The following is a 24567-nucleotide window of genomic DNA, read 5'->3' as shown; positions in this document are numbered from 1 at the left end:
TGGAATCTGTAGGGTGGTCATGATTTTAAGGTCAAAGAAAACTGCCACTGAAGTGCCCTGACATTTGCTGCTCTGAAACCTAGGGAACTGTACACACATAATTCCAGTATAGTCCAAAAAACCTGTTAGGAAAAGAAGTGGGAGACCATGGACAGTGTGTGGACATAGGGATGTTTAGGTCTTTTTTCTGTAATTGTTATTTAAAAATCACACAACTCTGAAAGCACACCACATACCCATTTTATCATCATCATCATCATCATCATCATCATCATCATCATCATCACCAGCATCACCAGCATCCCTATAGAACTCTAGATAGCAATGCAGCAAAGCTCATCTACCTCTAAGTAATGCTTGTCAGTCAACCTGCTCTTCTGAGAGCCAAGAGCATTCCATGTGCTCTGTCGTGGCTTGTGTGCACCTGTTTGCTTCAGTTTAGTGAATATTTCCATTTTTGTTCCCAAGGACTGCAATGACCTCATAAACTACCATCACTTTGTAACCCATTTGAATAATAAGTGGGATAAAGCCTTACTCTATTTTATTCAGGAGTCAGCAGCTTCTTGAGCTGAAAAGATTTTGAATACATTATTAGGACTTACTATGTTTTAGTTCAGTTTTTCCACACCAAGAAGGCTATAAGTTTGCCAGTCGTCATGATTTTACAAGAACTCTGAGAGTTTTTACAAAATAAACTACATTAATTTACAAAATAAATTAAATACAGGTTAAAATATCCTTTTTAAAGGCAGAGCCATAGACTTAGCAGATATTTATCAAAAGAATAGAAAAAAAAAACTGATGTGAAAAAAAGCTTGAAAGTTCTGTGTCCTAGATACTATACAATAAATGTTTCTCTTACCAATTGTCAGAAAAGGAATGAATTCTCACATGAATATGCTATTTCTCAGAGGGTTATCCATCCTCATCGACCTGCACAAAACTCAAGTCTCAGTGGATCAAAGACCTAAAAACGAACATGGACGGACACCCTAAATCTAATAAAAGAGAAAGTGTGGAATTTCCTTGAACGCATTGGCACAGGAGACAAATTCCTGAACTGAACACCAATGGCTCAGGCAATAAGATCAGCAGCTGATAAATGGGACTAAAAAGTTTCTATAAGGCAAAGAACACCATCAATAGGACAAAATGTCAACCTATAGAATGGGAAAAGATCCTCACCAACCCTACATCTGACAGAAGACTAATATCCAAAATATATCAAGAAATAAATCAAGAAACTAGACATCAACAAACAAGCCAATTAAAAATGAGGTAAAGAGCTAAACATAATTCTCAGCGTAATTTTTAATGCCTGAGAAGAACTTAAAGAAATGTTCAGCTTCCTTAGTCATCAGGAAAATACAAATCAGAAGGACTGCAATTCTATCTCACCCCAGTCAGAATGACTAAGATCAAAAACTCAAGTGACAGCATATGCTAGCTAGGATGTGGAACACGTGGAATACTCCATTGCTGGGGGGATAGCAAACTCATGAGCCACTTTAGAAATCAAATTGTCAGCTTGTCAGAAAATTGGAAATAGTTCTACTTCAAGACGCAACTACACAACTCCTGGGCATATACCCAAAAGAATCCCCAGCCCACCACACATGCTCAACTATAGTAGCTTTATTTGAAATAGCCCGAAACTGGAAACAGCCTAGATGTCCTTCAACTAAAGAATGGATCTTTTGAAGGTGTGATAGATACCCTCCTGGACTCAGAAAGACACATGTTACATGCTCATTTACAAGTGGATATTAGCCATAAAGTACAGGATGATCAGGTTTCTTCAATCCTCAAGTCCCAAGAAACTAAATAGGAAGAAAAGCCCAAGGGAGGATGCTTAAAGAAGATATAAAATAGTTATCAGAGGTGGATGGAGGGAGGTAAGTGGGTAAGTGATGAGGTAAGGAGGGGAACCAGGACAGGAATCAGGTGTAGGAAGGGCAGAGAGGAGAGGCCTGGGAGAGAGAAAGGTGGGAGCATCTCTGGGACTAGCGAGGGACCTGGGACAGGGGAAGCGCCTGGGAGTCCTATGTGTGCAACTATATGTGGATTCTCTAAAATGAGATCTTTCATTCCCATTGAGAGCAAGTCTCTAAAGAGCAGGTTTTATGACTGATGGTGGAGGGGAAGCCCTTGTTTTTCTAGAAGTGTAGCTGCTGTTGAGGCACATGTGCTGCTGTGAACAAACTCCCTTACAAGATCTTATTAACAAGCCTAGTGAGACTCATCCAGTCATCAGAGAAAAGCACAGGAAAGTAGACGAGGGAATCATGGGAAGGAGGAAGGGGACAAGAGAAGATAATGGGAGAGAAAATATGATTGAAATATATTATGTGAATTCATGGAAATGTTATAATGAATTTCGCTATTAGGTATAACAAGATATGCTAAGAAAATATACCAAAAGTAAAAAGCCAATTTTAATACTTTTCAGAAGGTCAAGTTAAGTTCCTAGGAAAAATTAATAATCAAAAACTAATTTTTGAAATATTAAGATCTGTTATCTTAAGACAATCTTCAGAATCAGCAACTCTGGGAACTGAAAGTCCCATAACCCCCTTGTGTGTGCAGAACTGAGTAAGGCCACACCCCTTCTAGTAGGGTTCCAAGGACTGATTAGGCAGAGAAAAAAAAATAGCACTCAGCACAAATTCATTATGTGTCAAGCCATTTATACATGTGCAGCCATTACTACACCATCACATCAGTACCTCTTCTCAAAGGCAGGAAGAAATTGTAATTAACTGCCTACAGTACCACAGAGAGCAAATAAATGCTAACCCTGAGTTTTAGAACTCTGTCTGTCTGGATTCCAGCATTTCTTTACCCTTTTACTGTAACACATGCTCTCTACCATAAAATAAATAAATGTCATTACTGGTGTGTGTGTGTGTGTGAGTGTATCATATGTATAATTATTATATGCACATATAATGTATAAATATATTACATATGCTCACATATACATATACTACTAATTAGTACATACTATTATGTGCTAGCTTGTGATGAAGTGGGAGTGGTAGGAGTAGCAAAAGGTACCTGGGGACAGTGATGTGTCATTGTGAAATCATTATCAAAGTACACTTAAGGGCTGGAGAGCAGGAAAGTATCCTAAATTACATATGTATACTATTACTGAATCATTAATTTTGAAGTACTATTCAATATCACTAAAATGTATATCTTCATTCAAAAATCCACACAATCATGTATTTTAAGCTCAAATATAACAACTATTAAATGGTCTATTATATTAATGTAGATAATTATAAGTTGAGTATAGTCAAATACATTATAAGTTACACATCCAATGCTATAGTAACCATTACTATATAAACTTATTCAGATATAAGAACATCCTATAAAACAATGAATAACTATTGAAATAATTATAAAGACCTTAGATATTCCAAAAATGTGTCATTTTTGTGGATTTCCAGAGCTCACGAGTTAGACTATACACCTTTCAAATTTTCTTTAGCCAAATTAGATTGGAATAAACTGCAATTGATATAGTGCCTAGATATTTCAAGGAATGATTTACTGCAGATAGAAAACCAAATAGCATTCAGTAGTTAATTCAATATTAAAAGACCACCATTTCCTGCAGAGTGGAAACATAGAAGGAATATTTGCAAAAAAAGGCAAAGTAAATAAAATGACCACTAAATCTATTGATAATATTGTTAAAATATGCTTTTATGATTAGTTGTACAAGGACAGTTTCTTGGCCATATAGAAAGGGGAGAAGAGAGTCAATAGACGTAACTACGCATGCTCTATGTCCTACTGTGTTAGAAGTCAGAAGAGACTGAAGCCTACTTAGATCCCTGATCATCACAGGTTTCAAGCTAATTCAGCCAGCGGTACTGCTGAGAACTGAGTTCTGGCCCAGCAGCCTCTGACTCTCACAGACTATGCCATTCCATTCCAACTGCACGTCTGCTTTATCCTCCACTAGCTGCACATTTATATTAATTTTATCATTACATTCCACTCATTGTATAGTCATGTGCACAGTTTCACTGGCTCTGAAGGATTTTTTCCTGTATTGAATTACAGCTATATAAAATGGAAATTGTCCTAATTAAAATTCACTTGAGAGGGATCACTAGGAAGAGCTTAAGAACTTTCCTGATAGTAGGATATGGAAATAAAGCTTTAATATGGAAATAAAAATTGAACCTGAGCAGTCAGGATCATCTAATGTAAGACATTCTTGAGAAGAGTCAGAGGATCCTCTAACGAGGCATTCTTGAGAGGACTCAGGTATTTCGGTGCTGTTTGGGGTTTCAAGACTTTCTCCCCAATCCCACAATGCAGAAAATATTTCATGAACTATTGATACTAAATTGTGCTTGTTTGAGACACAGGTACCAATTCATTGTAAATGTTTAGTATGAGTAATGGACACAACTTAGATTATTCACAGTCACTTAACATAAAGTAAAAGTTGGATCATGCTTCTACTTTAATTTAAAGTCTCTTGATAAATTCATTTTAAAAGTTAAGTCATTTCAAATTGTGTTTGGTACCTAAGGTGATTGGCTGCGACTACCAACAATGAAGGTACTTTACTCTCATTTTATTTTGTTTTATTTTGGGATTTTAGTTTCATTTAATACAATTGAATTTGTATATTCCTGTTACATAAAATGCTGCCAAGTTCACATAGGAAGTTCATGAAAATGCATTATGCCCAAGATTCCATGGTTAGTGATATTAGTAGATCAATACATAATTTCTGTATTACTATCCAGAGGAACAATCCTGGTTTAGCAGACAGGAGGCATGAGTATGTTCAGTGATATTAGTCTATATAAAATCTCTCAAGGTTCTTGGTCACTTTCGTTAGTCATGGGAAGAATGTCTCCTGGGGTACATAGGTCAAAAGGAAGTTTTTGTGGCAGAATTATGTAAGGAAACTTACACTGAGGCCTGCCCACAAACCATGCAATTTAGAAACAGCCAAGAAACAAAACCGTATAGAAAGAGGGATAAATAACATTGTATTAAGGGTTATTATGCAACTATAAAGCCTTAATATGACCCTGGCAATATAGCAAAAAATAGTTATGAAAAGAAGCTATTTCTTATGCTCAGAGCTAATTTTCAAACGTATGTACCTGTATTTGAAACTTTGAGCATTTCACACATTTTTCTGTATCTGAAAAAAAAAATGGATCCAGACTGATATTGTGTATCAAGGTAGCTGAAAACAGTTCATATAACGGCAGCCAAAAGCGAAGTTCAGTAAGAATTCATAAGAAGAACATTATCCCCACTGCTGAGAAAGCTCATACAATGTACACTTTGCCTGTGCTGGCAAAAGGTAATTACTCTTCAATTTGCTAGAATGGGTAAAATATCTATAGTAATATTGTTTATAATGTTTTAATTAAATAAAATGTAGATTAAAATGTGTATATCAAACTGTAGGTTTAAATAATAACTTCAAAATTAAAATATAACTCCATATTGACAATATATATCCCACTACCAAATAGTTAATTAAATATACTTTTTACATTATTTTCAATAAAGTCATATACTTCAATTTTTAAATGCTCAAGGGCAAGGTACTATGAAAATAACATATTTTAATATTCTGTTCATGAAAACTAAGACATAAAATAACATAAAATAAGGTATGTTTTTCTTATCAATGTTGCTATAAGATGGAATATAAAATACATAAATACAGTAGTATGACTTGAGATGGAAGAAATTTGAATGATTGTAAAAAATGTTATCTCCCAGTACATAATTATATATTATGACACATTGAATATACATTTCAAATATGCCTTCCTCTTTATAGGTATCTAACTGGGAATGTTATATATATACATATATGTGTGTGTGTGTGTATATATATATATATATATATATATATATATATATATATATATAATGTAAGAACTCTACAGACAGGTTAAAACATAATGCAATATAGCCTATGACTAAAACAGCCAATAATAACTTATGGCATAAGTACTTGTTCTGCCCTCATGTGATCAAGGCTGTGCTGACTATAAGGCTCTGCTAACTCTGCACTCATGTTCACATGCAAACATAGTAAGAGGACTCTCTCTCTCTCTCTCTCTCTCTCTCTCTCTCTCTCTCTCTCTCTCTCTCTCCCTCTCTCTGTCTCTCTCTCTCTACCCCCCACACACACTTACTGCTTTGTAAGTTCTCTTCTGTCCAGCGTGTTTCCGGATTTGCTCTCCATTCGGCCCTGTCTCCACATGCATGGAATAGATGATGTCAAAGAAGTCCTCGACCACAGCCACTCGCCGTAAAGACAGCTTCTCATCAACTCCTACGCCATCCTGGAGATGAAACAACAGACCCACAACAAAAAAAGAACAAAAGAAACAAACAGAAACACATGACATTAATGAAATTATTTTCATTTAACAGATGAAGTTAACAAAATATCCTTGCAAAATGAATCATATCATCTCCAAAAAAAATTAAAAGGTGTTTGAATGAAACTCATGCTTTTTCTTCTTTGTAAACAATATTTTTGTATGTAGCCCAGGCTGGTCTCCATCTCATGCCTACTGCAGATACCACCGCACCTAGCAATCCCATAGCTCTGTATTACACATACTTAGTCATAAAATGCTAGCAAAAATATGGTTAATAATAAGTAAATCATTTGTTCATCAGTTCTATCTTCTGGGTTCTTATAATGATTCCTAGCCATCAGCATAACTTTTAAATTATAAATTACATGTTAGCGCATGGTAATTTTTACTACATTCTAGATCCTCCTCAATCTGCTGGGTGTTACTAGAGCGTGAGGAACTGTCTTAAAGGGTCACAGCGTTTGGAAGGATGAGAGTCACCGCTCTAAAGATACCTGGTGGGAGCAGTGGATCTCCCAAATAAAAACTGCATTAATTTTTGAGCAAATTATTTCTGCATCTCTAAGTTCAAGCTTTCACAGCTGCAAATTGAAGACAATATAAGCTGTTTCACAGGAATATTGTAGGCACTAAGGAAAATCAGGTATGTAAGTGCATCATGACCCAGTCTCTGTCCAGTTGTAAATGCTGAATGATAGCTGGCAGCAGGTATCATCTTAATGGTCACATTACAATATAATGAAGGTCCTGTGGGAGTGCTGAGGGTCGCCATGTTATCTCCTTTTCATATAGCTCCTTGGGAGAAACACAACCTGACAGACAGTGAGGTTTTTAAGTCTTGGCAGAGGGAAATCCAGTCAACACTAAAGAATTGAAATGGGTGCTAAGTCATAGTAAGTGGGAAACTTGAGATATTAGAGAAAGTAATATTCATGAAAGGTAATTGTATGTGATGGCCCATCCACAGCTACATTCACATTCACACATGCACTCACACACATAAATACATGCATGAACACATGCACATGGAGCTCTTAGTGGATCCTGAAAATCTTTAATGTGGTCTGATATGTTCTTGCCATTGATGATAAAAGCCACATGAAATAGTTTCCCCAGGAAAAGCACACCACTTGATTATCCAATAACCAATGGTAATTTCTGGAAAAAAATCAAGTAACATAATGTAATTAAGGAGGAAATGCACACACACACATACACACAGACACATGAAATTGTATATATATATATATATAATATATGAAAACAGACCACGAATAGCAAAATAAAATAAGAGTAGGTATATGGGAGGATTTGGAAAAAGGAAAGGGAAGAGGAAATGATATAATTTTAATATCAGAAATATTTTAAAGATTAAAAATAATACCATAGCTGAGTGATTACTCCAAGTGAAAGTTCTCCGTAGTCAATGAGTCTCCAATGGCAACCCTAACAGGCTAAGCTACTGCAATATGAGAAAAGCAAGTCAACATCTATTTTCATTTTTGTATTTAGCATATGTCCATCTTCATACGTAGCAGAGTCTGGAGTAGCATGCTCAAAGAGCTTCACTTCTGAGATCACACAGTCGGCTCTGTTGCCTGCTTTCTCACCACTTCTCAGTTCAAAGTGCACCCTCGCCTAGTTCCTGGGATGCTGACAGACAGTTTCTACTTTGGCTTCAGACTGTTCTCATGTTTCTTTTTTAATTTTTATGCTTCTATTTTTATAATACCTCTTAATGATATTCTTTCCCCTCCCTGAACTCCCCCAGAGCCCCCCTTTTCCCTAGTAACCAAAATTCATATTCTTTTATTTTTCTGTTTTAATATTTTTCACATATATTGCACCCTTCTATAAAATCTTGTGGCACCCTTCCTATAATGGGCTTCTAAGAATAATACCACTCTGCCGTGTGTCACAAGACCAATGCAAAGTGAGGGCTACATGAAACTCAACAGTGACCTACCTCATAACACACAGCGTAAAGCCACTGTCTGGGAGGCACAACTGACCACAGACCTGATGTGTGTAAAATACACTAGCCTGTATGCCCCATCCTCAGAAGATATCCATTTTCCTACTCTGATCTAGTCCATTTGTAAAATCATCCATGAAACTTTATTTGTTTTTCTATACATCATAAAATGTGTGCAAGTGTCTACTTCTGTCTCTTTCCTGAACAACCAAATGTATACTTTACATAATCATTAAAAATGCAGGTAATGTAATGTCTTTCACAGATTTATTTCACTCTTATCCAGTTACATGGTTAACCCTAAAATTTAACTATTCATTTTATCAAGTATCTGAAAAACCTAAATATTGACAAGCCCAGTATTAGTTAATAGAAGTATCAAAATAGACACACACACAGAGAGGGGGGAAACGGATAGATAGATATAGATAGATAGATAGATAGATAGATAGATAGATAGATAGATAGATAGATAGGCATGGGACTTTCTAAAGGTGAACAAAGTTCTGCTTCTGATTGGCTGCCAACATTCCATGCTTGGTGCATTCAGAGCACTCTCCTATCCTCTCTGTGCTTTCTTTTGTCTGTCTCTCTCAATAAGGATCTTTATGATGACATCAAAATCTGCTCAATAATGACTGGGAAGATCACTCATGGCGTAAAGTGCTGGATATAGAAATTTGAGGACCTGAATTTTCATCTCCAAACCAAGTAAAGCCAGGCTTAGTGGTATGCCTCTATAATGTTGGTGCTCCCATGGTAAGATGGAAGGCAGAGACAGGGGAAGACCCATCATGGAGAGGGAGTCAGGCATCAAGTTTTACCCCTAGCCAAGACGTTGTTGGTAACTGAGAGCTGTTGTGAGAGGTGAAATAAGTTTTCTTTAAGGATACAATTCCCTGGTATGTTGAGCTTGTTACGGTGGATGACTATACACTGAAGAGTAATTTCAACTGGATGGACTTTACAGCAACAACAAGAATAATAAAAAATAAACATTAGGACAAAAGCATGTGAGAAAGAGTGAAAACATGGTTCTGAGAAGAGCCAGGTGTGGGTGAGTGAATATGATTTAAATATGTGGTATAAAATCCTCAAGTAATTAATAAAAAAAAATCAAAGCTGAAATGACCACGGCAAGAATTTTCCTTAAAATGCTCTTAAATATCAAATAAACACAACATAAGTAACTGGTCAGTGTTAGAGATAGGGAAATTTACATCTGAAGAGCACTGAGTCACCACTTCCCATGCACTGGTATTGAATGAAATTCCATAATAAGTATTTAGAGACACTAGGGTCCTCACACATGCTGACTGAAATGCTAATTTATACAGGGACTCTGGTGATAATTCAGCAGGAACTCAGCATTCATTACATAGATTTGCCAGATTATTAGCTTGTCTATACAGATCTATGTTCAAGGCTAATGATGAACCAGGTCTACACAATATTTGCACAAATATCAATAGCAGCATCCTTCCCTGTGCTTTGCTTTCTTTCTCTCTTTCTTCCTTCCTTCTTGTGTTCTTTTGAGAGTATTTTATTACAGCAGCATAAAATAATTAGTACATCAGTATTTTATACATTTATTCCAAAAAAGATGCTGAGTCAAAATATTGTAGAGAATACTAATATATTACATTTGCTTTCAATATGTAAAGTCCCCAATCAATAATTGATGAAAGCTACAATCCCTAAATAATCCAAGGTTTTGGACATTTGGATCTCAAGTTTTTCAGCTTGGTTATGTGCACTTTCTTATCCCGGACATACTCATTGCTAAGGTTTTTTATTATTGAAATCTCCACATTTACATACTTAGATTGTGCATTTCTCCTCTTTGACAGACATACTCTTCTCTACATTTTTTTGTTGTTGTTAATCACAAAGGCTTTGGCTTTGTTTATCATTTATTCCAAATAGATTGTTTTCATTCAATATGTCCTGACCACAATTTGTTCCTCTGGTCATCTGCGTTCCTCCCTACCTCCCCACCTGTCTGTATCTACTCCTTTCTGTCTGTCCTCAGAAAAAAACAGGCTTAGAAAGAATAATAATGTGTGATACAATATAACAATATAATCTATACAAAAACAAGACAAAAAAAGCACTTTGGAATAGAACAGCAACAAACACAGCAGAAGTAAGAGTCCCCAAAAGGCATAAGAATCAACATACAGATGCAGAGAGCCACTTATTTTCACACTGGGGAATTCCATTAACACAAAACTGGAAGCTATAATACATACAAGTGGCCGCTAGGATTAAGAGAGAGAAGCAGACAAGGGGTGGGTGGAGGGAGACAGAGAGACAGAAAGACAGACAGAAAGACAGAGAGACAGAGACAGGGAGTCACATCGAGGCAGAGAAATAGAGAAATAAAAAAATAAGAAATAAGAGAGAATTGGATGAGAGAATGGAGGGGAGGGGCAAGGGAAAAGGGGAACATGATCAGGTGGTATTGGGGGAACCAGGAGTGAGATGCTAAGGGCTAGTCAAACGAATGGAAATATACAACCTCTGGAGGTGGGAGGTGGGGGGATCCTCTAGAATATACTAGAGACCTGGGAGGTGAGAGAATCTCATGACTCAAAGGGAGGAAGCTTAGATGAAATGCCCAACAGTGGGGAGAGGAAACTTACAGAATCTACCTCCAGTAGAAAGACGGGGTATCAAGTGGAGGGATGGGTTGCTGTCCCACAGTCAATAACTCTGACCCAGAATTATTCCTGTCTGAAAGAACTGCCGGAACAAAACTAGAGAAAGCCTGAGGGAAAGAAGCTCCAGTGACAGGCCCCAATTGGAATCCATCTCAAAGGGAGGCTCCAAGGCCTGACACTATTACTGATGCTGTGATGAACTTAAAGCCTAGCATGGATGTCCTCTGTGAAGCCCAACAAGCATCTGACTGAGACAGAAGCAGATGTGTATACCCAACCATTTGGAATGAAGTCGGGGACCCCTGTGGTTCAATTAGGGAGAGGCTGGAAGAAGTTGAGGAGGGCGACCCCAAAAGATCAGTCTCAACAAACCTAGACCCATGAAATCTTTCAGACACTGAACCACCAACGAGGCAGCATACACCAGCTGATATGAGGCCAACACATACACAGTAGCACTGCCTGGTCTGGCCTCAATGAAAGAAGAAGCCCCTAACCCTTGAGAGACTTGAGGCTCAGGGAACAGGGAGGTCTGGCACTTTGGGGGAGGGCATCTTCTTGGAAACTTGAGGGGGCAGTGTTGAGGAGGAACAGGATGAGGAAGTGTCAGAGGACAGAACAGGAGAGGAATAAGAACCGACTATTAAAAAAAAAGATTAAAGATAAAAAAGTCCTCACATGACATTGCGCTACCGCCAAATGAAGCTTCTAATATCAAAATGGGTTATATATAATTGAGCAGTTTGACAAAGAGATTCAATGGGAATCCCCCAACAACTAGGCTGTCATCAAAGCTATAGGTTGCTCTTTACAAACTGACAGTAAGGCTCTATTGCTAAGACAACATCTACACAACTCACTGAACATAAAGAAGTCAAATTGGTGCCTACTAGAGCCTTCACCACTGTGGGCCAGTGTTCTTAGTACCTGATGATAGGCTTATGCTACAAAGTGAGAAACCTAAACACAACCCTTTAAGTCTACAGTGGTGTGTTCCTGCCTGCAAGATATGCTAGGATGATGGTGGCACAAAGCTTGTAGGACTAACCTTTCAATGTTTAAGCTGAATTAAGGCTCACTCCATGAGATGGAACCTGTACTTACTGTTTTTATATATCTACTTGACACAGGCTAGAGTTATCACAGAGAAAGGAGCTTCAGTTGGGGAAGTGCTTCCATGAGATCCAGCTGTGAGGCATTTTCCCAGTTGGTGATCAAGAGGGGAGGGCCCATTGTGCATGGTGCCATCCCTGGGCTGGTGCTCTTGGGTTCTATAAGAGAGCAGGCTGAGCAAGCCAGGGGAAGCAAGCCAGTAAGAAACATCCCTCCATGGCCTCTGCATCAGCTCCTGCTTCCTGACCTGCTTGAGTTCCAGTCCTGACTTCCTTTAGTGATGAACTGCAACGTGGAAGTATAAGCTCAATAAACCCTTCCCCCTAGCCCCCAACTTGCTTCTTGGTCATGATTGCGCAGGAATAGAAACCCTGACTAAGACAGAACCCATACTCAATATTGCTGGGTAACCAAGAACATGAAACTAGATACCCATGAGCCTAGGGTAAAACCAAATATTGCTGTTCTACTAAAAGAACTTAGCAATAAAATGACTCCTAGTGATATTCTGCTATACTTACAAATCAGTGCCTTGCTCAGCCACAGTTAGGGAAGCTTTCTTCTGCAGCAGATGGGAGCAATACTAAGACCCGCAGCCAAACAATATGCAGAGAGTGCGAGACCCTAAAACAGCGCTAAAAGGAATGTCTCCATTCACATTCTCTATCTCTATCTGGTTCTCAGAGAACCCTGAAATAGAGGAAGCAGAAGGAGTGTGAGGGACATAGAGGATGGAAGACACTGAGGAAACAAGATGTGCTAGGTACAGCATCACACAGGTATATGAACTCAGAGACGGTAGCGGCCGGCATATACAGAGCCTGCCTGTACCCATCTGTACCAGGTGGAGTCCTAGGACTGAAATGAAAAGTGGGCACATGCCCATTCCCTAACTAATCTCCAATTGATAATGACTTCCAAATTAAAATTTAGTTTTCTCCTAGGGAGTCTCACTGGGGAAAAACCCTTATGGGTGATCTATATACCCACCATCAGATGGCCAACAGAAAATGAATTCAAAGACATAGTTTTAGGTTCCTTGTCTCATAATAGTAGCACATTTTAATATACAAATGTATAAACCTAAATTTCTCTGGAATGAGGAATGCATGAATATGGCATAACCACACAAGGGACCACTGTTCTGACTCACACGGGATGAAGTTTTGGATGAATATAAGTCACTGTGTTAAAGAAACAAAACACAAAACCACATGCATTGTATTGTTCAATGCATGTGAAGGAACTGGCATACAGAAATTATTGCAAACATAAATTTGATCAATTCTAGCCTAGAAAAGGGAGATTAAAGACTTATACTAATAATGGTTAAGGTCTTTTAGGAAGAATAAAATTATTCTAAATTCAGTTGATAGAGATTATTGTACAACTTGAACTTGTTGGACAACTCTGAAGTTAATGAAAACATCAAATGTTACACTTAAAATGGTGGCTGATATGGCATAAGAATTATTTTTCAATAACACTGTTAAAATGTAGTATCTAATATTTTGGGATGTGGGCTACAAGGATGTGTAGGAAGAAAGTAAGAGAAAAGGGTGAGGTATTAGGTAGATCAGAGGCAAAGAACTTGTCGTGCATACATGGGGCCATAGGTTTGACACCCCACATTATGGAAGGGGCTAACACACATAGTATGTAATCAAACCATCCGCATAAACATTAATATTGAGTAGTGTTGCTAAGTGGATCAAAGTATAATATAATAGAAGCAGGTATGGTATGGACTGGTAAACATTAGGCAAATATCTGATATAATAGGTATACAATTACATAAGGTTATAAACTTTATTCACATAAAATGTATGGCTTATAACTTTATATGACAATAATTATTATTACATATATTTTCATGACAAATTCCATGTAGGAGACTAATTGTCATAGGATGTTTTCATAGATCTCTATGCTTAGATGGCCTATGGCTTCGATTGATGTATGAGATGACACATAAAATTTCAGCTCAATCACCAACTATTTTCTCAATACTTGTATGTATTGATGTGGTGTTTGATTTACTGCATGTTAAACATTTTATCACCTATGTACAAATTTTGATCGTTAAACAGAGAATTCCATGCTATACAAGTGGATACAAGAAACTAAGCGCTGATCATGCTATTTTCTGGTTTCTATGTCAAACATGCCAACCATAGTTGTTTCTAGATTTCATGGATTACTGCTATGTAATCAATGAATGTAGAATGTGAGGAAATGAACAGACATGCAGTATTATCAGTATTTACAGATTGAAATTACACACCAGAATAAACTCTTTAAGGGCATAGAAATAACTATACTATAAAAGAGATACCATTGGCAAGATTTGACTCTTTTATTCTAGTATAAATAACTTAATAATTTAGTTAATTTAATTTTTGGTAATGTCCACACTTCTAAAACTTTTGATTAATAAGAAAAATATTAACCATTAACTCTAGAGTTCTCAAAAGCTGACTCATAATACCAATATACTATATCAATTAAAATGAGTGAATGGCGTCTAACTTCTTGAGTTCTTTGTATTTATTGGATATTAGCCCTCTATCGGATGTAGGGTTGGTGAAGATCTTTTCCCAATTTGTTGGTTGCCAATTTGTCCTTTTGATGGTTTTGCCTTACAGGAACTTTGTAATTTTATGAGGTCCCATTTGTCAATTCTTGATCTTAGAGCATACGCTATTGGTGTTCTGTTCAGAAACTTTCCCCCTGTAACGATGTCCTCAAGGGTCTTCCTCAGTTTCTTTTCTATTAGCTTCAGAGTGTCTGGCTTTATGTGTAGGTCCTTGATCTATTTGGAGTTGAGCTTAGTACAAGGAGACAAGGATGGATCAATTCACATTCTTCTGCATGCTGACCTCCAGTTGAACCAGCACCATTTGTTGAAAAGGCTATCTTTTTCCCATTGGATGTTTTCAGCCCCTTTGTCAAGGATCAAGTGGCCATAGGAGTGTGGGTTCATTTCTGGATCTTCAATCCTGTTCCATTGATCCGCCTGCCTGTCACTGTACCAATACCATGCAGTTTTTAACACTATTGCTCTGTAGTATTGCTTGAGGTCAGGGATACTGATTCCCCCAGAATTTATTTTGTTGTTGAGAATAGTTTTAGCTATCCTGGGTTTTTGTTATTTCAGATGATTTTGAGAATTGCTCTTTCTAACTCTATGAAGAATTGAGTTGGGATTTTGATGGGTATTGCGTTGAATCTGTATATTGCTTTTGACAAAATGGCCAGGAGAAACATCTTAAAAAATGCTCAACTTCATTAGTCATTAGGGAAATGCAAATCAAAACAATCCTGAGATTTCACCTTACACCAGTCAGAATGGCTAAGATTAAAAATTCAGAAGACAGCAGGTGTTGGCAAAGATGTGGAGAAAGAGGAACACTCCTCCACTGCTGGTGGAGTTGCAAATTGGTACAACCACTCTGGAAATCGGTCTGATGGTTCCTCAGAAAACTGGGCACCTCAGTTCCGGAAGATCCTGCTATACCACTCCTGGGCATATACCCAGAGGATTCCCCAGCATGTAATAAGGATACATGTTCCACTATGTTCATAGCAGCCCTATTTATAATAGGCAGATGCTGGAAAGAACCCAGGTATCCCGCAACAGAAGAATGGATGCAAAAAATGTGGTATATATACACAGTGGAGTCCACAGTGGAGCCACTAGAAACAATGAATTCATGAAATTCTTAGGCAAATGGATGGAGCTAGAGAACATCATACTAAGTGAGGTAACCCAGACTCAAAAGATGATGGTATGCACTCACTAATAAGTGGATATTAGCCTGGAGAACTGGAATACCCAAAACATAATCCACACATCAAATGAGGTACAAGAAGAACGGAGGAGTGGCCCCTGGTTCTGGAAAGACTCAGTGTAGCAGTATAGAACAAAATCAGAACAGGGAAGTGGGAAGGGGTGGGTGGGAGAACAGGGAGAGGGAAGGGGGCTTATGGGACTTTCGGGGAGTAGGGGGCCAGAAAAGGGGAAATCATTTGAAATGTAAATAAAAAATATATCGAATAAAAAAAGATGAGTGAATGTCATCTTTACTGAATTCACTGAATATTTTATGGAAAAATTTTAAAATAAAGGTATGCAAACAGAAAAATAAGGAACTAATTAATCTAACATGATACTTTAAAGTCCTATCACATATCTTTGATATCCCTGGAAATATTTGATCTCTAAGCAATTATGAGGAAGTTAAGTAAGCACGTCAGTGGCATCTATGACATAAGTCTCTTGTCAACTTCATCCTGTGTATCCACATATAATTAAGTCCCTGAGTATAATTAACTAAGGCCAGCATATCATCGAATTGACTGTGTAGAAGTCAGTGGGTGAAAATATTTACCACACTCCCTTCCTCAGTTAAGCTGTTACCAGACAGATATCGGAACTGGAAAATCATTATAATCATAAAGAAACTACAGAAATTATAGTGAAATATTACTTCCAAATGCAGAAGGAAAGTTTGCCAGTTTATTGACAAACAACTCGCCAATTTATTAGAAGCAACTATATTGACTATATAATGTAAGAAAGGATAAAGACATAAATATAATATCTTCAGCACTGACCTTTCAGGAATTCCAAACCCAATAACTCACAAAGGCTACCATCAAATAGCTAATTTTATCAGTCTCCTGAGACTATTTATACAGACTCTATTTATTCAGGTAGAGTGAATTTTAAAGTTAATATTAAAGTGAACATCACAAACCCTACACTGCCATTTTTCCCCATAAATATCTCCATTAGACATTCAAGGCTTCAGTTCACAGAATAACTACAGAAACAAACAATATAATAAATGATTCCAGCTAAGTCATTTATTATAAAGTTTCAAGGCTCAACATTTGACTTTTATGTATTGATCACTACAGATGTTCACTAACTTTGTATGTGTTCACTAACATACATGTATAAATCAAACTATAATTTTGAATATGCAGTGCAGTTTTTCATAGCTCTTTTCATGCATTTAAGCTACTAGCAATAGAGAAAACAGATTAGACAGAATTTTAAGTGGGTGATATTTCAGGAAAAGAAAAGCAGGCAAAAATAAAAAGCCACATAACGAGAAATGAAGGTTTTGAATCTACGAGGAAAAAAAAAAAGGTTCCCTATACAAAAAAAAAGATGTGACTCTATACCAAATTTATTAACTTTTTAGCAGCTATTCATTTGAAATATATAAAAAAAATCTATTCATTTCAAAATTGACAATTTACTCCTGAAAACAGTGCTGCATTCCAAGTTTATGTTTCTTCAATGAGAAGATAATTACAATTATTTATACGGAGTATTCATCCTCTTTTCAGCACAAACAAAAGACTGTGCTACCAGGATGTCCAGGCTTGCCAGCACAGAGAACACTGGGAAGCAGCTTCACCATGAGCTCTGCTCGCCAGACAGTCTTACACAGGGACTGCCAACACTCTGATGCACGCACTGTCGCCCTTGCTTAAAGCATACATGACTTGCATCTTGGGGCATTCATTAAGTAGTTTTTTCCAGGACAGCATTTTTCTGTGCCTTTCCCCCATATTACAAACTCATAAGCAGCTTATGTAATTGTCAGGAGAGCAAAGACCAAAATGCCTTACAATTTAATGTAAATTTAGTGCTCCTTGAAGTTTAAAAAAAAAAAAAAACATACATGAGAGGTTGTAAAGTGGTTACACGCAAACCCTTGAAGGTCAGAAGACAGCTTTTAGAAGTCAGTTCTTTCTTCTTGCCACATGGGATCCAAAGATGGAATTCAAGTCATCAGATTTGGCAGCAAACTGCCTATGCCCACCAAGCCATTTTGCTATCCACACCTTACATAATCAAACAAACTGCCCTTCTGGGTCATCACTCAAGATACTTCAGCGGCTGTGGTTGAATAGCATGAGAACCCTCTCTCATATTTATATTTACACGGCCATGGGGTAAAAGTGTGAAAAGTTATTTTTCAGGTCTTTGAAGCCAGGAACCAGGGAAGACAAAATATCTGTGACCAATATTCACAGAGACATTAATGATTCAAAAATAGGATAAAAGGTGTAGGGTCCCATAGCCAAAAGTTTACCATCATGAATATACTTGGGAATAAATGAAAAAGAATTTTAAAAAAATGCCTTTTAAATCTTTAGAGTCAAGAGGTCAATCTAATGAGTCATAACCCTGAAACAAAACAAGTTCTGGTAGTAACTTAGAGAACATGTGGCTTTCTACTAAGAATTCTTTTTTTAAACCTAAGGCAAGGCAAAGAAAGATTTTGCTTTGCTAAATTAGTCATAATCATTGACAGTGTTCCACCGGAGACTTTGAGCCTGTAAGTTGTGTTAACACCTAGACTTAAACCATACCTCCCTTACTTTGCTGCTGTATAATATTTTTACAGCATGATTTCCTAACAATGTGCTCATTTTACAGATGATATAGAGAGATTCCAGTCTGGGACTCTTTCAAAGGTCTTAGTCTATGGGCCTAGAGAGCTTACTCAGGGGTTAAGAATATTTACTGCTCTTCCTTGGATTCCCAGCATCACACACTGCTTCATAACCATGAGTAACCCCAGTTCAAAGGGATCTGATGCACTCATCAGAGCTCCAGTTAGCAGGCACGTGCATCCAAAACACTTGTACACATAAATGTTTTTAAATAGATCCTATTATATTTAAACTTATGTCTTTTTATAAGTCTCTCCACACAATAGGCTCATTAAAAGAAGATACTTGGTAATGACTGTTTTACAAATTTAATTTCTAGAACACCACAAATATATGGGCATAAACATAAATCTGAAGAAGATAATTTGACAACATGATCATTACACTTGAAAATGACATAGTAAGTTCCATGCTAGGGCCTATGAACATAGTCATGGCCTTTTGATGTCTTCAGCATCAGACATGATGTACATCAGATGAAGAAATTCTCAAATCTAATTAGAATATAATTGGTTACTCATATAACTACCATGCATCTACATTACAGTGAGCTCAACTTGCCTGGCAGGTTAGTATTATAGTATTTGGGGTCTAGTACTAGTTAAGACCATTGACACCTTCTGCCAAAAAATTATACTTTCTAGTTCCGAAAGTGTAGCTAACCAGGAAGGGATTTCCTGATCAGGTTGACATTTGATCTTTTTTTCATGTTCTTCAACAATAGGGCCTTTAATTCTGAGACTCACAACCTATCAAAGTGTCGAGGACCAGCAAGCATGAGTACTCAAACACAGATAAATCATCTGAATCAACCTCACCATATTCATGTCTCGTGTATCATAATGAAAAGATGGATAGGAAGAGCTTAAGAGCTGGAAGATGGGAAGAAAAACTGTAAAAGTCTGTCTTCTGGACATATGAAGAATTCACGGACTCTACAGTTGCCCATACAAAACCTGCACAAGATCAAAGCAAACAGGACTTCAGCCTGGGGATGCCAGACCTCACTGTTATCTGTGATTTTGTCAGTTGGTAGGTGCTGAACAAATGAGTCATTTTTCTCTGTAGATAAAGCAAGTAGTAAATTGCCCTAATCCCACACCATTTGCGACTATGGTAACCACTCTTTGGACTCAGTCAGATGCCATGAGGATGAAAAGGTGGAGAAGGGGAGAATTGGGGAGGGGGAAGGAGGAGGAGGAAGAGGAGGAAGAGAAGGAGAAGAAGATAAGGACATGCAATTCAGAAGGAGTTGTTGTTGTGGGTCCTATGGTAACTTGGAAGGTAAGATATTGAGGAATAAACTCATTCTATGAAGCAACAATTACACTGATATCAAAACCACACAAAGAGCCAACAAAGAAGGAGAACTACAGGCCAATATCCCTTATGAATATTGATGCAAAAATACTCAATAAAATTCTTGCCAATCGAATCCAAGAACACATCAAAGTGATCATTCACCATGATCAAGTAGGCTTCATCCCAGGGATGCAGGGATGGTTCAAAATACAGAAATCCATCAATGTAATCCACTATATAAACAAACTCAAAGGAAAAAAACACATGGTCATTTTATTAGATACTGAAAAAACATTTGACAATATTCAGCATCCTTTCATACTAAAAGTCTTAGAAAGAACAGGAATTCAAGGCCCATACCTAAACATAGTAACAGCAATATACAGCAAACCAGTAGCCAGCATGAAACTAAATGGAGAGAAACTTGAAGCAATCCCACTAAAATCAGGAACTTGACAAGGCTTCCCCCTCTCTCCATATCTTTTCAATATAGTACTTGAAGTTCTAGCTAGAGCAATTAGACAACATAAAGAGGTCAAAGGGATACAAATTGGAAAGGAGGAAGTCAAACTATCACTATTTGCAGATAGTCTACTTAAGTGACCCAAAAAAACTCCACCAGAAAACTCCTATAACTTCAGCAAAGTGGCTGGTTGTAAAATCAACTCAAGCAAATCAGTAGCCTTCCTACACCCAAAGGATAAGCAGGCTGAGAAAGAAGTTAGGGAAATGACACCCTTCACAATAGCCACAAACAATATAAAGTATCTTGGTGTGACTCTAACCAAACAAGTGAAAGATCTGCATGTAAAGAATTTCAGGTCTCTGAAGAAGGAAATCGAAGACCTCAGAAAATGGAAAAAACTTCCATGCTCATGGCCATCTTGCAAAAAGCAATCTACAGATTCAATATAGTCCCCATCAAAATCCCAAAATATAGTCCCCATCAAAATCCCAAAATATAGTCCCCATCAAAATCCCAAAAACAGGATAGCTAAAACTATTCTCAACAGTAAAAGAACCTCTGGGGGAATCAGTATACCAGACCTCAAGCAGTACTACAGAGCAATAGTGTTAAAAACTTCATGGTATTGGTACAGTGACAGGCAGGTGGATCAATGGAATACAATTGAAGACCCAGAAATGAACCCACACACCTATGGTCACTTGATCTTTGACAAAGGAGATGAAACCATCCAGTGGAAAAAAGATAGCCTTTTCAACAAATGGTACTGGCTCAGCATGCAGAAGAATGCTAATTGATCTATTCTTATCTCCTTCTACTAAGCTCAACTCCAAGTGGATCAAAGACCTCCACATAAAACCAGACACACTGAGACTAAAAGAAAAGAAACTGGAGAACACTCTTGAGGACATGGGCACAGGGGGAAAGTTCCTGAACAGAACACCAATAGCTTATGCTCTAAGATCAAGAATTGACAAATGGGACCTCATAAAATTACAAAGTTTCTGTAAGGCAAAGAACACTGTCAAGCAGACAAAACGGCAGCCAACAAATAGGGAAAAGCTCTTCACCAACCCTACATCTGACAGAGGGCTAATATCCAATATATACAAAGAACTCAAGAAGTTAGGCTCCAGAGAGCCAAATAACCCTATTAAAAGATTGGGTACAGAGCTAAACAAAATATTTTCACCTCAAGAACTTCAAATGGCTGAGAAACACCTTAAAAAATGTTCAGCATCACTAGTCATTAGGGAAATGCAAATCAAAACAACCCTGAGATTTTACCTCATACCAGTCAGAATGGCTAAGGTTAAAAACTCAGGAGACAGCAGGTGTTAGTGAGGATGTGGAGAAAGAGGAACACTGCTGGTGGGGTTGTAAGATGGTACAACCATTTTGGAAATCAGTCTGGTGGTTCCTCAGAAAACTGGGCATAACACTTCTGGAGGACCCTGCAATACCACTCCTGGGCATATACCCAGGGGATTCCCCGGCATTCAATAAGGACACCTGTTCCACTATGTTCATAGCAGCCCTGTTTATAATAGCCAGAACCCAGATGTCCCTCAGTGGAGGAATGGATACAGAAAATGTGGTATATTTACACAATGGAATACTACTCAGCAATTAAAAACAATGAATTCATGAAATTTTTAGTCAAATGGTTGGATCTGGAAAATATCATCCTAAGTGCGGTAACCCAATCACAAAAGAATACACATGGAATGCAATCTCTGATAAGTGGATATTAATTAACCCAGAAGCTCTGAATACCCAAGGCACAATTAGCATAACAAATGACTCCGATGAAGGAGTAAGGAGAGGGTCCTGATCCTGGAAAGGCTTGATCTAGCATTGGAGGGGAGTATCAGGACAGAGAGAAAGGAGAGAGGTGATTGGAGAATTGGTGGAGAGAAGGTTTATAGGACATATGGGGAGGGGGGAACTGGAAAAGGGGAAATCATTTGGAATGTAAACAAAGAATATAGAAAATAAAAATATATAATAAAAAAAGAAAAAATGTATAAAATAAAAAAACTCATGAGACAGCAGGTGTTGACGAGGATGTAGAGAAAGAGGAACACTCCTCCACTGCTGGTGGGAATGCAAGTTGGTACAACCACTCTGGAAATCAATCTGGTGGTTCCTCAGAAAACTGGGCATAACACTTCTGGAGGACCCTGCAATACCACTCCTGGGCATATACCCAGAGGATTCCCCGGCATTCAATAAGGACACCTGTTCCACTATGTTCATAGCAGCCCTGTTTATAATAGCCAGAAGCTGGAAAGAACCCAGATGTCCGTCCCTCAGTGGAGGAATGGATACAGAAAATGTGGTATATTTACACAATGGAATACTACTCAGCAATTAAAAACAATGAATTCATGAAAGTTTTAGGCAAATGGTTGGATCTGGAAAATATCATCCTAAGTGAGGTAACCCAATCACAAAAGAACACACATGGAATGCAGTCACTGCTAAGTGGATATTAGCCCAGAAGCTCTGAATACCCAAGACACAATTAACATATCAAATGATTCCCATGAAGAAGTAAGGAGAGGGCCCTGGTGCTAGAAAGGATTGATCCAGCACTGTAGGGGAGTACCAGGTCAGAGAAGTAAGAGAGAGTTGATCGATCAGAGAATGGGCAGAGGGAAGAGGGCTTATGGGACTGTTGGGAAGAGGAGAACTGTGAAAGGGAAAATCATTTGGAATATAAACAAAGAATATAGAAAATAAAAAAATTAAAAAAAGATATTGGGGAATAGATGAGAGCAAAATACATTGTATTCACGTATGAGATCTTTGAAAGAATAAATATTTTTGAAAGTGATAAAAGGCAATTTAATACTTAGGATGCACATAGGTATATATGGCATGCTTGGGAAAGGTCCAATTGACATATGTTCTTTTTTCCTTATTCCCTGGCTAAGCTGAGCAACTGCATTATGAGAAGTTGGTTCATCTGTGGGGAACAAGACATCATTGCAGGTCTCTGAAGCAAGCCGCCATGTGTCATGACTCGCTGCCTCAGTAACTACAGGGCATTTCCTACTGTTCTTTATCTTAATATAAGCTTCCTTATCTGAAATACAGAAATAATTATAGTAATTATACAGTAGATTCTACTTGCATATTAATTGCATTTTGCCTAGAATTTAAGAAGTACTCAACAAATGTCAACTTTTACATTATTGGAGACAATATGACTTCTTAAAATATCAGGGGTTGTTATATAAAGACAGGGTGTTGAAGATGCAATGAAGGAAGCAGAGAGGGGTAGCAAAAATAGCCAATATAATCCAAAAGAAGGAGAATACATCTAGAATTCTTGTACTAGCTGACTTTTAAAAATCACTGTATTGCAATCAAGACAGTCTGACTTTGGAAAAATAAATAGAGCCAAATGATTTAATAGTATGGAGTAGACAGCCCATTAATGTGTGTGCATATGCACTCTCCAAAAATTAACTGAAAAGTTAATTTTTCAGTTAGTAAAAATTAACTAGGTAAAAGTAAAACATCAAATGAGAAACCACAGATGATTGTGGGTATGGATACAACATTTTGAATACAGCACCAAAGGCAGAATCCTTGAAAAAAAAATGTTACAAGCTTGATTTCCCTAGCAATTAAGGGAATGGAAATCAAAATAGTTTTGAGAATTTATTTTGCCCCTGTCAAAATGGCAAAGATCAACATAAAAACCAATAACAACTGCTGGAGGAGTTCAGAGATGAGGGAATTCTTTGAAAAGGGAACCTTCATTCATTACTGGTGGTTTTTCAAACAGATGTAGCTAGCATGGAAATCAGTGTGACAAACTCCCAAAAAGCTAAGTATAAATAGACCATAAGACCCAGGTATACCACTCCTTGGCATAAGAAAATGAAGCATAAACTTGTATGTGTGTAGGGGGTGAATGAGAAATAATATGTTAAAAGGCTCTGTTATTCACATATACAAAGAGATCATGAACCTCAACAAGAAGAAAAACCAGCATCTTTATTGATTGTGATTAGAGTAGGCAAATAAGTGTCTAAAGGGAACTTCTCCATCATATATCACGTGGGAAGAGCAGACTAGCCAGCGTCGCACTGCCTGACTATTGAAAGGGCTAAAAATCCATCCAAAGCTCCCTAAATGTAAAACAACTTAACTCTCAAACAT

At 37.5% G+C, this 24567-nt stretch overlaps 1 protein-coding gene across 5 annotated transcripts in view; it reads right to left on the bottom strand.

The window, feature by feature from the left end:
* Nol4 (nucleolar protein 4) overlaps window positions 1-24567 on the bottom strand; it is a 351736-nt gene that overhangs the window by 261639 nt on the left and 65530 nt on the right. For 3 of the 5 annotated variants that reach the window (XM_052155474.1, XM_052155477.1, XM_052155478.1), the window contains exon 2: window positions 6204-6353. In XM_052155474.1, the coding sequence (XP_052011434.1) occupies window positions 6204-6353 (150 nt within the window). Of the gene's footprint in view, window positions 1-1824; window positions 1855-6197; window positions 6354-24567 lie in introns of all 5 variants that reach the window. The other 2 variants (XM_052155473.1, XM_052155475.1) reach the window with 1 other exon arrangement.

The sequence above is a fragment of the Apodemus sylvaticus genome, chromosome 13 (assembly GCF_947179515.1).
Source record: "Apodemus sylvaticus chromosome 13, mApoSyl1.1, whole genome shotgun sequence".
Lineage (NCBI taxonomy): Eukaryota > Metazoa > Chordata > Mammalia > Rodentia > Muridae > Apodemus > Apodemus sylvaticus.
Note: the sequence above shows the minus strand (reverse complement) of the source record. Positions and strands in the feature narration are given on the sequence as shown.